General features: G+C 41.6%; 1 protein-coding gene across 1 annotated transcript; it reads left to right on the plus strand.

The window, feature by feature from the left end:
- Window positions 1-5,799: 5,799 nt before the first annotated feature.
- Window positions 5,800-7,961, plus strand: vrtn (vertebrae development associated; the record flags this gene model as incomplete). Its single annotated transcript, XM_083898793.1, has 2 exons — window positions 5,800-6,111; window positions 6,210-7,961. 2 exons carry the CDS (start codon window positions 5,800-5,802, stop codon window positions 7,959-7,961), a joined length of 2,064 nt encoding a protein of 687 aa, XP_083754919.1.
- Window positions 7,962-12,138: the final 4,177 nt, after the last annotated feature.

Genomic DNA, 12,138 nt, shown 5'->3' on the forward strand with positions numbered 1-12,138 from the left:
GTGTTTGCAAGGAAAAGAAGGAGAAGAAGAAGAACAACAAGTAAGTTGTTTTAAACCTTCTGTAGCCATAGGAAGCGTCTGGTGAAATCGATGTGCATAGACAGTCACACTCATTTCTAAATATGTGTCCACACATGACACTTTACGCAACTGTAAGGTCTTCAATGCAATCACTCACTTGGGAAGTCCCGTACTCACTGTTCCCAAATGTACGAGTCATGAGGGTAAATGTTTCACAAGTGTCCCCGTTTAGTTCCAAAATACTTTAGCAGTGCAGTTATTGGCAGAAATTGCATACACATTAAGTATTGCAGTTTGTCAGTTTCATTGTCCGTTTCGTTGGTTGTCATGGAAATGGCAAAACCGGGTTCCGTGTTGTTGGCGTTCATGGTGTTGGAAGTGATCGCTGGCTGGCTCTGGTGTGGACTTTTGAACGTTTCTAAGGTTGTACAATTATTACACGTTGCAATAATAAATAAAGGTACTGTAAATGTGATAATCCGTGTCCCAGTAGACACTTAATAAAGAAGCATCCTTGACGGCAGAGGCTATTTATGAAAATGTGTAATCACTTTCAAAATAAAAATTGTTTTTGGTTTTCATTGCTGTAGAATACGCCTTGTATACATGTATACTTAAGGCAAGGTCCTCGGTTTAATGGAGGCCGCCATTTTGCCGCGCCATGTTCCTACAGGAGCCTGAATGGACAAATGACCCAAGAGTGTGTGCATTGTATGTTTTGAAGTGGAAGCTTAATATGGAAGCAAAGAAGAACCACATCCGCCTGGTGTGCCAAGGCCACGATAGCTCCCAGTGTGTTATTTTTACACACTTGGACCTTTAAAGGTCCCATATTATGCCATAATTCTCCACGTTAAACTAGTTCCCTGGTGTCCTAATGAACATGCTTTGGTCAAAATACTACTACTAAGGATGAAGGGACAGGAAATGACATCAGCCACAGAGGCTACTGGGAGCTAACAGCAGTTAGCATTTGGAAAAGTGATCATTTGCAGGCTCTAGCAGGCACATTGTCGTCATATATAACATGTATCCACTGGACAGATAAATCATCTGAGGCTTGAAGTTTTCAGATACCGTTGCCCTCTCCAGAAATCTCACGTTTTTTTAGGGTCAAAGCCAAAGACAACAATTCCAGGAATTTAGTGCATTGTGACGTCCCAATGAGTGCGGAAGTCAACATCGCGTGTTTTATCTCCTGTACTTAGACTGAGGAGGACCACAAAAACATGAGTGAGTCATCTTTTTTCACACTTTGCCGACTGATAGGGCCTCCAGAGTCCCAAATATAAGGATTTAAATGATTAAAAAGTTGATTTAGCATAATATGGGACCTTTAAAGGTTACAGTATTCGCCGCATCACACCAAATCAAATGCTTCATCAGTTAAATCTCCCCTGATTGCTTTATGTTTTTTCATATCTATGTTCAAATGTACAGGTTTGGTGAAGTCAGTGAATTTCCCCCCTAAACACACTCACAAACTGAATAAAGTTACACAGTGTCCATTGATGCTCCTGTTTAGTGTCTGAGCCACTGTGTGAGGCACTTTCGATTGGTCCGTTTGTATTTAAAAGTGCGACACACTCTCAGGGAAGTGAGTATATTATTATCCAGCAGTGCATCTGCTTTGCTCATAGTGGCCCATATGCTATAAAAGTAGACACCACCTCAGCGGACAGGTGATGTGGTTGTGTGCCCTGACTTACATCGCTGCTATATATAATCGTATACATCTAACCTATAAATATAGACCTACTGTATTAATCTGATCTCTTAACAATTTGTCATTTTAGACAGTCAACAGCACAATGAGGCCTGTTCTGCTCAGTCCAGTACCTGCCATGTAAGTCACTACCTGATCAGCATGCAGAACAGCTACATCTGCTGTCCACTTTGAAAATTACTGAAAATGTTTCCGTCTGTGTGTGTGTTTTTAGGCCGTTAATACTGATGATGTCATCTATGCTGACATCATTCACCCCAGTGGCTCTGACGAAGTGTGGGTCCACGAGTGCGAGTCGACAGAATATGCCTGCGTCCAGTATAAATAATGTGAATCTCAAAATATGACCAACAGTGTTTTTTTTGTGTGTGTGTCTCTTGGTGAGCTCCAACTGTGCTTCTGCCATTTAAATACTGAGAAACACTCCACATCAAAGCCATGTACTGTGACTGTAGCACCTACTGTATCAGGAACGAGGGTGTTATTCCATTTACATAGTATTTAACAGATTTTTGAACAGTCTACCTCAACACATTTTCACTTTACTTTTCAGACTAACTTAAGGAAACATTTAAATATTGTACCACAAAATGTTTTTTTATCTGCTCAAATCTATTATAAACATAATAAAATATCACAAATTCTGGGTCCGGTATTAACCATGTGTGCTGTCTTGTTGTAGCAGGGATGTCAAACATACGGCCCACGGGCCAGAACCAGCCCACATCATGTTTTTTTTATTATTTTTTACATTTCTATAATAAAATGCACTATTTATCAGTTTGAGATACCTGTGACTAAATATGTTGTGCTGTTTGTTGATCATTTGTTTTGTAAAAAAAAAAAAAAGATACTTAATTCAATCTAAAATGTCTTTATACATTATTATGCTATTATTTTACTTGTACTAAAGTAAAATAATAGCTGGTACTAAATTGAGTTTTTGACACCCCTGACTCATAGTTTTCTGCATGATTTACATGTACAAGATCAAATTAATATTTTGCTTAGCACAAAAAAAATTACACTTGAGAAAAGTGAGTGTGGTGGTATAGAGGAAGCCAAAGAGTTATATTTCAGATTTTTAGAGTTAAATTATTGCAACTGCAAACTGTGCAGCCAAATGCATCAGTTGGTTTGAGCCATTTACCTCATGCAAAACATGCTCAATTGTCCTGAAACGAGGCGACCTGAGTTTGCAGCTTTTTAGTGCACCTATACACACACACACACACAAACACTTATGCACATACAGTACAGTGACAGCCACCACAGCAGGTGAGAGACTGCCGGAGCCGGCCCCAGTGTTGCCCCGATTAGCATTTTAAATACTTGCAGCCAGCCCACTACTGTGTCCACAGTGCAGCGCGGCACAGCTAATCTACACACCTAAGGTGTGTGATAGGCTACTACTGCCGACAATCTGAGGGGGTGGAAGAGATGGTAAGACACACTGACAAAAAAAGGGGAGGGTGGATAGATAAAGAGGAAACCTTAAATGTCACACAAAAAAATTAAGCAATTTGGATAAGATCTTTTCTCTTAAGAATAAAGTGAAAGCAAGATTTAAAATGCAAAATTAGTGTACAGTTAATGTTGAAGATGACTGTGACCTGGATGATTGAGAGCTGTATGTTCCCAAACTCATGCTTCACAACTGAAGCTTAGGGCTAATTCAGCACGTTTAGTGTATTTGCATGCATCACCTTAAGCATTTTTTATCAATCCAATCCAACTTTATTTATAAAGCACTAAACATAAGATCTAATAAAAACACACAATAAAATAATGTCAGTGTCACATTTTCTTTTTTGTTGTTTTTTTTACAATGAAATCCAAACTTTTTTTTTCTTTTTTAGATAAAAACAACTGTGTTATGTTATGTAATGTGAGGAACACAAAACAAAGACAACACCCCCCCCCCCAGATTACACACACACACTGTCCGAGTATCTGATAAGGTGTAGGTCAAAGCCTTGAACCCCAGTGAACTCAGGCACCAGCTTGTCTGCCAAGTGCTCGGAGTAGACGGGAGCTGTGGGGGCCAAATGCTGTTGTCCCCTGTTGTGTTTGTGTGTGCGTGTGTGTGTGTAGGAGTAACAAGCCATAGGGTTGTGTGGACCGTGGGGGGTTGGGCTGGGGGGGTGGGGGGTCAAGGCAGGCAGTGGGATTGTTGTGCGTGTGTGGAACAAAAGGCTTTGATTACTGAAATCCTGCAAAAGGCAGGAGTGGAAGGTGTTAAAAGTGATACAAGTGGAGAAGCAAACAGAGAGAGAGCTGCAGCTCTGGGGCCTTCCTCTCTTCTCCCCATAAAGCTCGTCGTGTCCACACCCTGTCTGCACATAACCTCGCTCTAATCCACATGCAGTTCATATACGACGACGCGCAACGGCAGAGCAGGTTCATGGCTGTAAAAGGGAATAATTTACTCAAATGATGACAAACAATGAAGGAGGGGGAGAAGAAGGTGGAGTTAAAGTATAAACCAAAACCAGAGGTGGAAAGAGTACTGGAATATTCTACTTAAGTAAAAGTACCAGTATTTTGATTAAACTTTACTCAAGTACAAGTAAAAGTACTGGTCTAAAATGTACTCAAATAAAAAAAAGTAGCTTAGTCGCAGAGTAAAAGTTACTTAGTTACCTTTTTTTTTTAACAAGGTTGGGTTTAAGTTAGGTGTTTAGTGTTTAGGTTTAACATAAATCTCACATGAATTGTTTTACAATAACTTTCTCACTACTTAAATAGGGACCTTAAATGGCACAAATTCACCCTTCCTCATCATTCACTGCATTTAAAAAAAATACATATTTTTATTCAGGCCAACATTTTTTTTACACAGTGTTTTAAAACATAGTCAAATACAGTACTTCCAAAAAAGCATACTTAAGTAAAAATTACACATTATAAAAAATGACGTACACAAAAAACCTTTTCAATTACAGTAATGTGAGTAAATTAAAATTAAAATAAATAAAAATTAGATACTTTCCACCTTTGACCAAAACTTCACTTTCAGTTTGACATTATTTACAAACAATGTGGAAGTGGAGTGTTGACATGTGGCTTTGAAGAAGAGAAGCAAAAACATGTTGGTAAAAAAAACAACAACTATAAACACAGATACCTGTAAACACCACAGGGCTGCCTCTGACACATTGGCTTTTGTTAACACTTCACATTGAAATTGACCCTGGCTGTAGTCGACTGGAGGAGGGGGAGGAGGAGGAGGAGGTTTAGAAGGGTGGGGAGGACAGGAGGGGGAGGAGGGAGGTGTTTCTAGACGTAGAAACAAAAAAAAAAAAGGCGAATCGACGATTGACAATTTCCTGATGGGAGGTGCTGCTTATCACTCCCAAAAATCTGCCCTGCTCACCGGAGGAGGAGGACAAGACACTCGGGAGACGCTGCTGCTGCTTCACGCAAACAATGGACTAAAACTCCCGGATCACACTTCTTTTTTTGTTTTAAAAGAACTGAAACCCTGCGCTTCGGTGAAGTGATATCATTCCAAGTCTCTCAGGTAAGAAAACCACCGTTGTATATGTAGCGTGCACTCAATTAAGAAATGCGTATTTATGTTTGGTGTGAAGGAAAAAGGCCTGAACTTCGTGTGTTTAGATAAACATTTCAAATGAAACCTGAATCGATTACTGAGTCCTTTATATTGACACACAGTTACGTCATACTTTGTAAAGTTTAAATTAGTTTTATTGTCTTGTTTTGACACAAAAAAACAGTTTCAATCGAAAGTTCCCCTATTGTATGAGGCATATTATTAATTACATACACTGTAAATATTCGTTTTGTTGAAACATTTGTTTTAAATACTTGTTTATTTCATTTATTGCCATGACAAATTGTTGGAGCATGTGAAACAAGTGTTTTTCAAATTATGCTGCAGCTTGTTTGTGTTGAGATGTTCTTGCTTTATTATCATGAGGCCGGTTTTATTCGATTTGAATCATCTGTCCTTACTGACTTTTAGAGATCTGTTACTTTCTTCCACTAACTTCTCCTCCTGCTCCTCAGTTCTGCAAAGATCTCCAGATATGATTCAGAGGAACGAGGTGGTGCTGTCTGTTTTGCGAGAGCTCCAGGAGGCCACAGAGAACTCTGGTCTGGAGGCTCTGACTCGAGTGGCCGTGGTCGCTGACCAGGTCCTCGCTCCTTTCCAGTTCCCCAGGACCCCCTGCTATGATATCCCCGAGTGGGCAGGTGTGGATGACGCCGCTCGGGGCCTGTACCCGGCGGATGCCCCTGCAGGCCTCTTGCCTTTAAACTGCAAAGGAGAAGGCAACGTGCTGTTTGATGCAGTCAGCATGCTGTTGTTGGGAAACACAGCTCTCAGCCTGGAGCTACAAGTGAGTAGCGATCTTATATAATATGTGTTTAGATGGTCTAAATGTTAGCTTTTTCTGCAAGATTGTAATTTTAACTCGATATAATTTCTCCCGCTCAGGTACGGACGGTAGTGGAAATGGTGCTGTGGAAGCGATACTACCTTTCTGGGATGATTGATTCTAAAATGATGCTTCAGGCGGTTCGCTTCAGTCTCTGCGCCGATGAGTCTGAAGACATGCTCAACCTACCTGTCACGGTTTTGGAGGCCATCTTCGATGCGGACGTTAAAGCTTCCTGCTTCCCTGGCTCCTACGCCAACATGTGGCACCTATACGCCCTTTCGTCAGTCCTCGAGCTAAAGATCTACTCCATCTACCCCATGTTCAACCTCAAGATACGGCCCTATTTCAACCGAATCATACGCCCGCGACTGTGGCCCCAAGACTCTGAGCCACTAACCCTCCACATCATGTGGTCTGGTGAGCTGCAGTCTGGGAGTTTGTTCAGACCGAATCATTTTGTCGCCCTAGCCCACACCACCGACTTCACATATGAGACGACCAACAGCGAGCAGGGGGCGTCTCCCATCGAGGGCGAGGAGCTGCAGAAGCAAGACTCGCAGCTTTCGTACCCGAACCTGAAGGACAAGTACAACATCACCAAGAGGACCTTCTACCGCTGGAAAAGGCAGACGCAGGAGCACTGCAAAAAATCTGCAGCGAGGTACGAGGCAAAGTATTTCCTGCAGGCCTGCTACTTGGAAGGAAAGCTCATCCCTCTTCACCAGTTTAAGGAGTTTTTCCCAGAGATCTCAAGGTCGTCATACTACAACTGGAAGCATGAGCTCCTGAAAACTGGAGGGAACTTCTCCACCTCGTCGTCCACGGGAGAGATCAGTCCTGGAGAGAGCACGGAGCAGGAGCTGTGGTCGTCACCTGAGGCAAAGCAGGACGAGCCAGACCACCAGGACAGTGTGGCCGGAATGTTTGGCCTGAACCTTGGCAAGATGGATCTCGAACGCGCCCAGGGTCTAGCGCATATGCAGGAAGCCAAGCGCTGCTTGCAGAATTGCATTGCCATGAATGCCTCGCTCCCCTTCAGGGTCTTTAAAAGAAATTTTCCAGGAATCTCCAGATCGACCTATTACAACTGGAGGAGAGAGGCCCTGCATTTCAACAGAGGTTACAAAGGCAGTGCCGGCAGCAGCGAGGACAGCTCCGATGTGGACAAGAGCCACAGTCCAAAAAGTCTGTCGCCTCTCCCACCAAACGCCAACCAGCTCGACAGGCCCAGGATGAGAATCCACAGGCAGAAACACAGAAGCTTCACGTTGGCATACATGAGTAAAAAACAGCTCAGAGATGCTGCAAAACACCACGTTCAGAAGTCAAAGTGGTCCCTGACGAAGTTCAAGCTCAGGTTCCCGTCGATGTCGCCGTGTTTCTACTGGCTGTGGCGGAGCAGGCAAAACCCCAAGAAGAAAACGGTCACTCAGAGTCACGATAATGTCCTCCCGCTCAGTCTGGAGAGCACAGAAGTGGAAAACAAGATTGTGGAGAGTCCGCCTCTGCTCCCGTTCGTAGAGAGGCCAAGATATCTAGAAACCCCCACCTTGCCCTCCCTTGATGACACACAATCCAAGCACATACTTCACAACCAAGCACCGACAGATGAGCAGATCTTTGCGATGGATGTCGTGGCTCTGGCCAACTTCAAGGCCAAGGCCAAGCTGTTCCTGCAGCAACGTTTCGAAGAGAAATCCTTCCCTACGTTCAAAGAATTCAGGTCCTACTTTCCCTTCACTCCACGCTCCACATACTACATGTGGAAGCGAGCGTTGCATCACGGCGTGTCACTGGTTCATGGGTAAATGCCTTTAATCGTGTGCAAAGTGGCTTTTTCGGGAGCGAAATAACAGCTCTGTTGAAGAACTTGAAAAACTTCTTCGCCTCTTTGCCGTATTTTGTCGTAACATAACTACCTACACACACTGTTGTCCTCATGTTTTGGGGGTTCTCAAAGACTGTTGAGCACAGCGGCTTTGCATCTAAATGCATTGTGTCCTTCCTCTGCCCCACCACCGCAGCTCATTCCTCCCTCGTGGACATTTGCACGTGTGTGAAAAGAAACTGAGTCATGGGTCTGTTTAAACCCTGCATGTTGCCCTCCAGGCAAAAGGCAGTTCAAAGCTGTTGTTTAGTGGCATTTTGTTTGAAGCTGTTTTCTTCTCCTGTGTCTTTCAGTCCCTGCCAAGCCTTGTACTTGGAGCCCTTTTATATATTTTTTCATTTTTCATTGTTTGAACGTTAAGGCTTTATTGTATGCTTTTTTTTTCTTTCTTTTTTTTGATGCCTGAATTGATTGGTATTCTTGGCAGATTAAAACATTTTTTTTTTTATTCTTTGCATGTAAAGAGCAGCCAGTATTTCACAACATCTTGTTCAGACATTCCATGTAAACAAGGTTCCTGTCCTTTTAAGAAAAAAAAAATTGAATGTACATCAATCTCAGGGTTTAACACCGTGCTTTGAATATCCAGGTGACCGCATCAAGGTTTTGGCATTTAAAAAAAGCCTCCTTTTTCCACACTGTATTTGCACTAAAATGGTTCCCATTACACTGTTGAATGTATTTTTTTATTCATTGTGCACACTCTGGTTAAGTTCCCACAGCTTTGTGGGAATTACCTTGAAAATGAATTATAAATGAAGATATTTTAACAACTACCTAGTTCCCAGAAATACTGGGGAAAGTTTGCATTTTAAAGCTATTTTTTCCCCCCCACTGTTTTGTTGTAAATGAAGTCTCATTTTAATTTGCTTCACGTGCAGCGTTTTGTAAAAGTACCTCTGAATAATGGACATAAACCTACATTTGCACACTATGTATTTATTTTTCTTATTCATCACACGCCTGATATTGGTACCGTTGCCAGCAGCCTGTGTTGTTCAATCAAGAGTTGAGACGTTTTGTACTGTAATAAACAATTGATCAGCATCAACCCCTTGGTTCATTTTTTGCTCAATTAGTCTTCATGTGCATCACAGCAATTTCTTTTTACATTATTCATCCATTGTATCTATTTTCTGCTTTATATGTCCGTGCATTTTGTACATTGACCTTATGAAGTGCTTCATTATGTCCGCTCATTAATACTGACCAACCGTAGCAACCACTATTTGTTTTACACTCACACAAAATCTGAAACTTTTATTTTATACGCTCTGCACTTTTTCTCGAATCGATTTGACAGTCTTTTCCAGTCCTCTAATTCAACTGCTATCAATAGCTCCCTTTTTTTAATCTCATGCTGCATCAGACGCATATTCATTTCATCCTTTGAGTGCTGCAACACGTCAGATCGTTCACTTCGGCGGCAGAGTTCTACTTTACATAACGGCCCCGAGAGACACGGCGGGCCCTTGTTGAACTGAATTGTGTCGGCACAAATGTAAATGGAATATACAGAGTCTGGAGAGCAGCAAGTTGGTTTTGAGGGCAGTTTTGTGTGTGTGTGTGTTTTTGCTCCCTCAGCTTTGTTTAGCCATTGTACTCATGCTAATGAAGGTAATGGTCAAGACTTTGGAGATACAGAGAGCAGGGGGATGGGGGGTCACTTAATTGTATGCATGGAGATAGAGGTGTTTGTGATAAGGGCAAGAACATCCTAGACCTTTGGGGGAGGGCTTGCAGTACAGTGTGAGTGTCTGTGTGTGTGTGTGTGTGTGTGTGTGTTTGAAATAGTTCCAAATCTATACCGATATCTTTTCCCTTTAGAATCACATACTTTTTCCTTTTTTTCCTGTCCATTTGCAGTGTTGTGCATTACATACTTTCATGGTATTTTAAATGTTTTCTTTATAATGGTACTACTGTTACTACTGGTGTATCTATTCATACACAGATATGTGAGAGTGTTTGTTGCCTGAGAAACTGGAGATGGTTGATAAATGGTCTTTTCTGTGATGATATAAATGTTCTACCATAGGCTAATTTAAATTGACTGTCATTCAAGCATATTTAGTTAGATTTTGAGTGACATATTCAGTAATATAATTCTCTTGAACATAATAAACAGACTTAACCAACATCATAAACGTAACAAAAGATTGATTCTAGACGAGTCATGTGATCAGAGTCCAAGCATCTCTACAGCAAACCTTGACCATGGCACGAACAAATATCCGATGACGTCTCAGGGTTTCTCTGTTTTTTCTTTTCGTGACGGGAGGGAAATCTCTTCGGCACTGAGCTACTTTTCATTGTTTATCTCAAAAAATACCATGAAAATAATGAGGGTTGGCAGATGGGAGCCGGAATCTTCAAGGCTTAGCATCCAGCAGTGGTTTCAAGGCATTTCAAGGATGCTATATTTCCACATTACACTATTCAGACCTGTGGGACTTTGTGTGCTGCCACTTACTCTCTGGTAGGAGCAGATCTTTTGGAGTTTTTTTCCTCAGCGAGTGACCCTGAAAGTGTCCAAACTTATCAATTTATTCACATGCTCTCATAACATCCCTGAAACCACTGCATGAATCCAGGCGAGTACAGTACATGCACATGTCCACTGGGTGGCAGCATTCTTCTTTATAAGATGCTTGAGATGGTTTTGGTTGCCTTTATGAAATGGCTCATTTCAAACATGTACATGGGTTTAATTGGTGTCACTACATGTTTCAGGGTGTGTAATGCGGATGTATCTTGTGATTATCTCAAAGACATTGTATCCAGTAATGTATAAACAGGATAACACACAGGAAGTGATGTTTAAATGACGTACTAATCAGTAGAAAGTGGAAAGAATATATAGCAATGAAAGCATCTGTGAGCCTCAGTCTCTTTCTTTTATTTGTTATTTTTATGGTCATTATATACAAAGACATGCATGCCTGTGACTATTCCTGGATAGCTCCAAAATACCTGAAAGTATATCCACAAATATCCATGCCAAACATAATTCAAAGCCACACAAACCACATCATATCATGCATATTCTTTTGTCATGTGCAGCTTTTGTTATATCCGGTATCACGTCAGACGAGTTAACATCACAAATGTGTACTTTTTCCAAGTATCACTCAAGTCGAAACTAGGGTGCTCACTGAGGGACGGACGACTTCTTCTTCGGTGGTGTTTTACACCACTTCATTTCCTCTGCACCCTCACAGAGGGACACTCTGTGCGGGCCATGTTTGACTTAAAAATGAGGCTGATGGAAATGCATCTCCCCACACGGCAAAAGTCTGATTGTAAATTTGGATTCTGAATTGCTGATGACAGTCGAGGAGACAGACGAGGAGCTTTTTGTGAATATTCAATTCATAATGTGTAATTTTAATGCTTAATTATGCAGAGTTGTGCCTGAGAGCAGGCGCAGTCCTTGAGGACATGACATAGAGGATTTTGTTCATGCAAACCAGAGGGCGAGTTGCATTAGCTAATTCAATAAGAAAGTATTATTTACTTTCTGCTGTCTCATACGGCACAGGCCAATTTCATCTCACATTTATTTTCCCGCAACTGATTTATTGTCAGTTTGTTTGTTGTTCTTGCTGCTGCACCCAACAAATCATATTTCATCTTTCAGCAGGTAAACAAACACACGGGGTTTACACATTCACACATTCACACACAACCGCTAAAGCTACTGATCACAGACCCGCGTTGACATGTAAATCAATGAGTGACAACCCTTTACTTGTTTTTCCTTCGTCAGTCATTTTGCTCTTTCTTCGCACTGAATCGATAATTTGTCTGATGTGTTTTTGTTTTTTTTTGTTGATGTTTTACTCATGTTGTGGGGACCTGAATCTATTTACACAGTCACATTTATGAGGGTTTTATATGGTTAGGATATGTGTGTGTGTGTCAGTTAAGGGGGGCAAGAGGGATTGTCAACCTAACAAAAGCAGTCATTGTAATTCTGACCCCAGTTGCAGTGTCTTGATTTGTACTCCATGTTTGTATGTATGTGTTTTATGGTCTTGTAATGTTCTGTCACCTGTTCAGTTATGATTTACCATGAGCTGAAAGAATGAGGCTTC

The sequence above is a fragment of the Microchirus variegatus genome, assembly GCF_963457635.1.
Source record: "Microchirus variegatus genome assembly, chromosome: 12".
Classification (NCBI taxonomy): Eukaryota; Metazoa; Chordata; class Actinopteri; order Pleuronectiformes; family Soleidae; genus Microchirus; species Microchirus variegatus.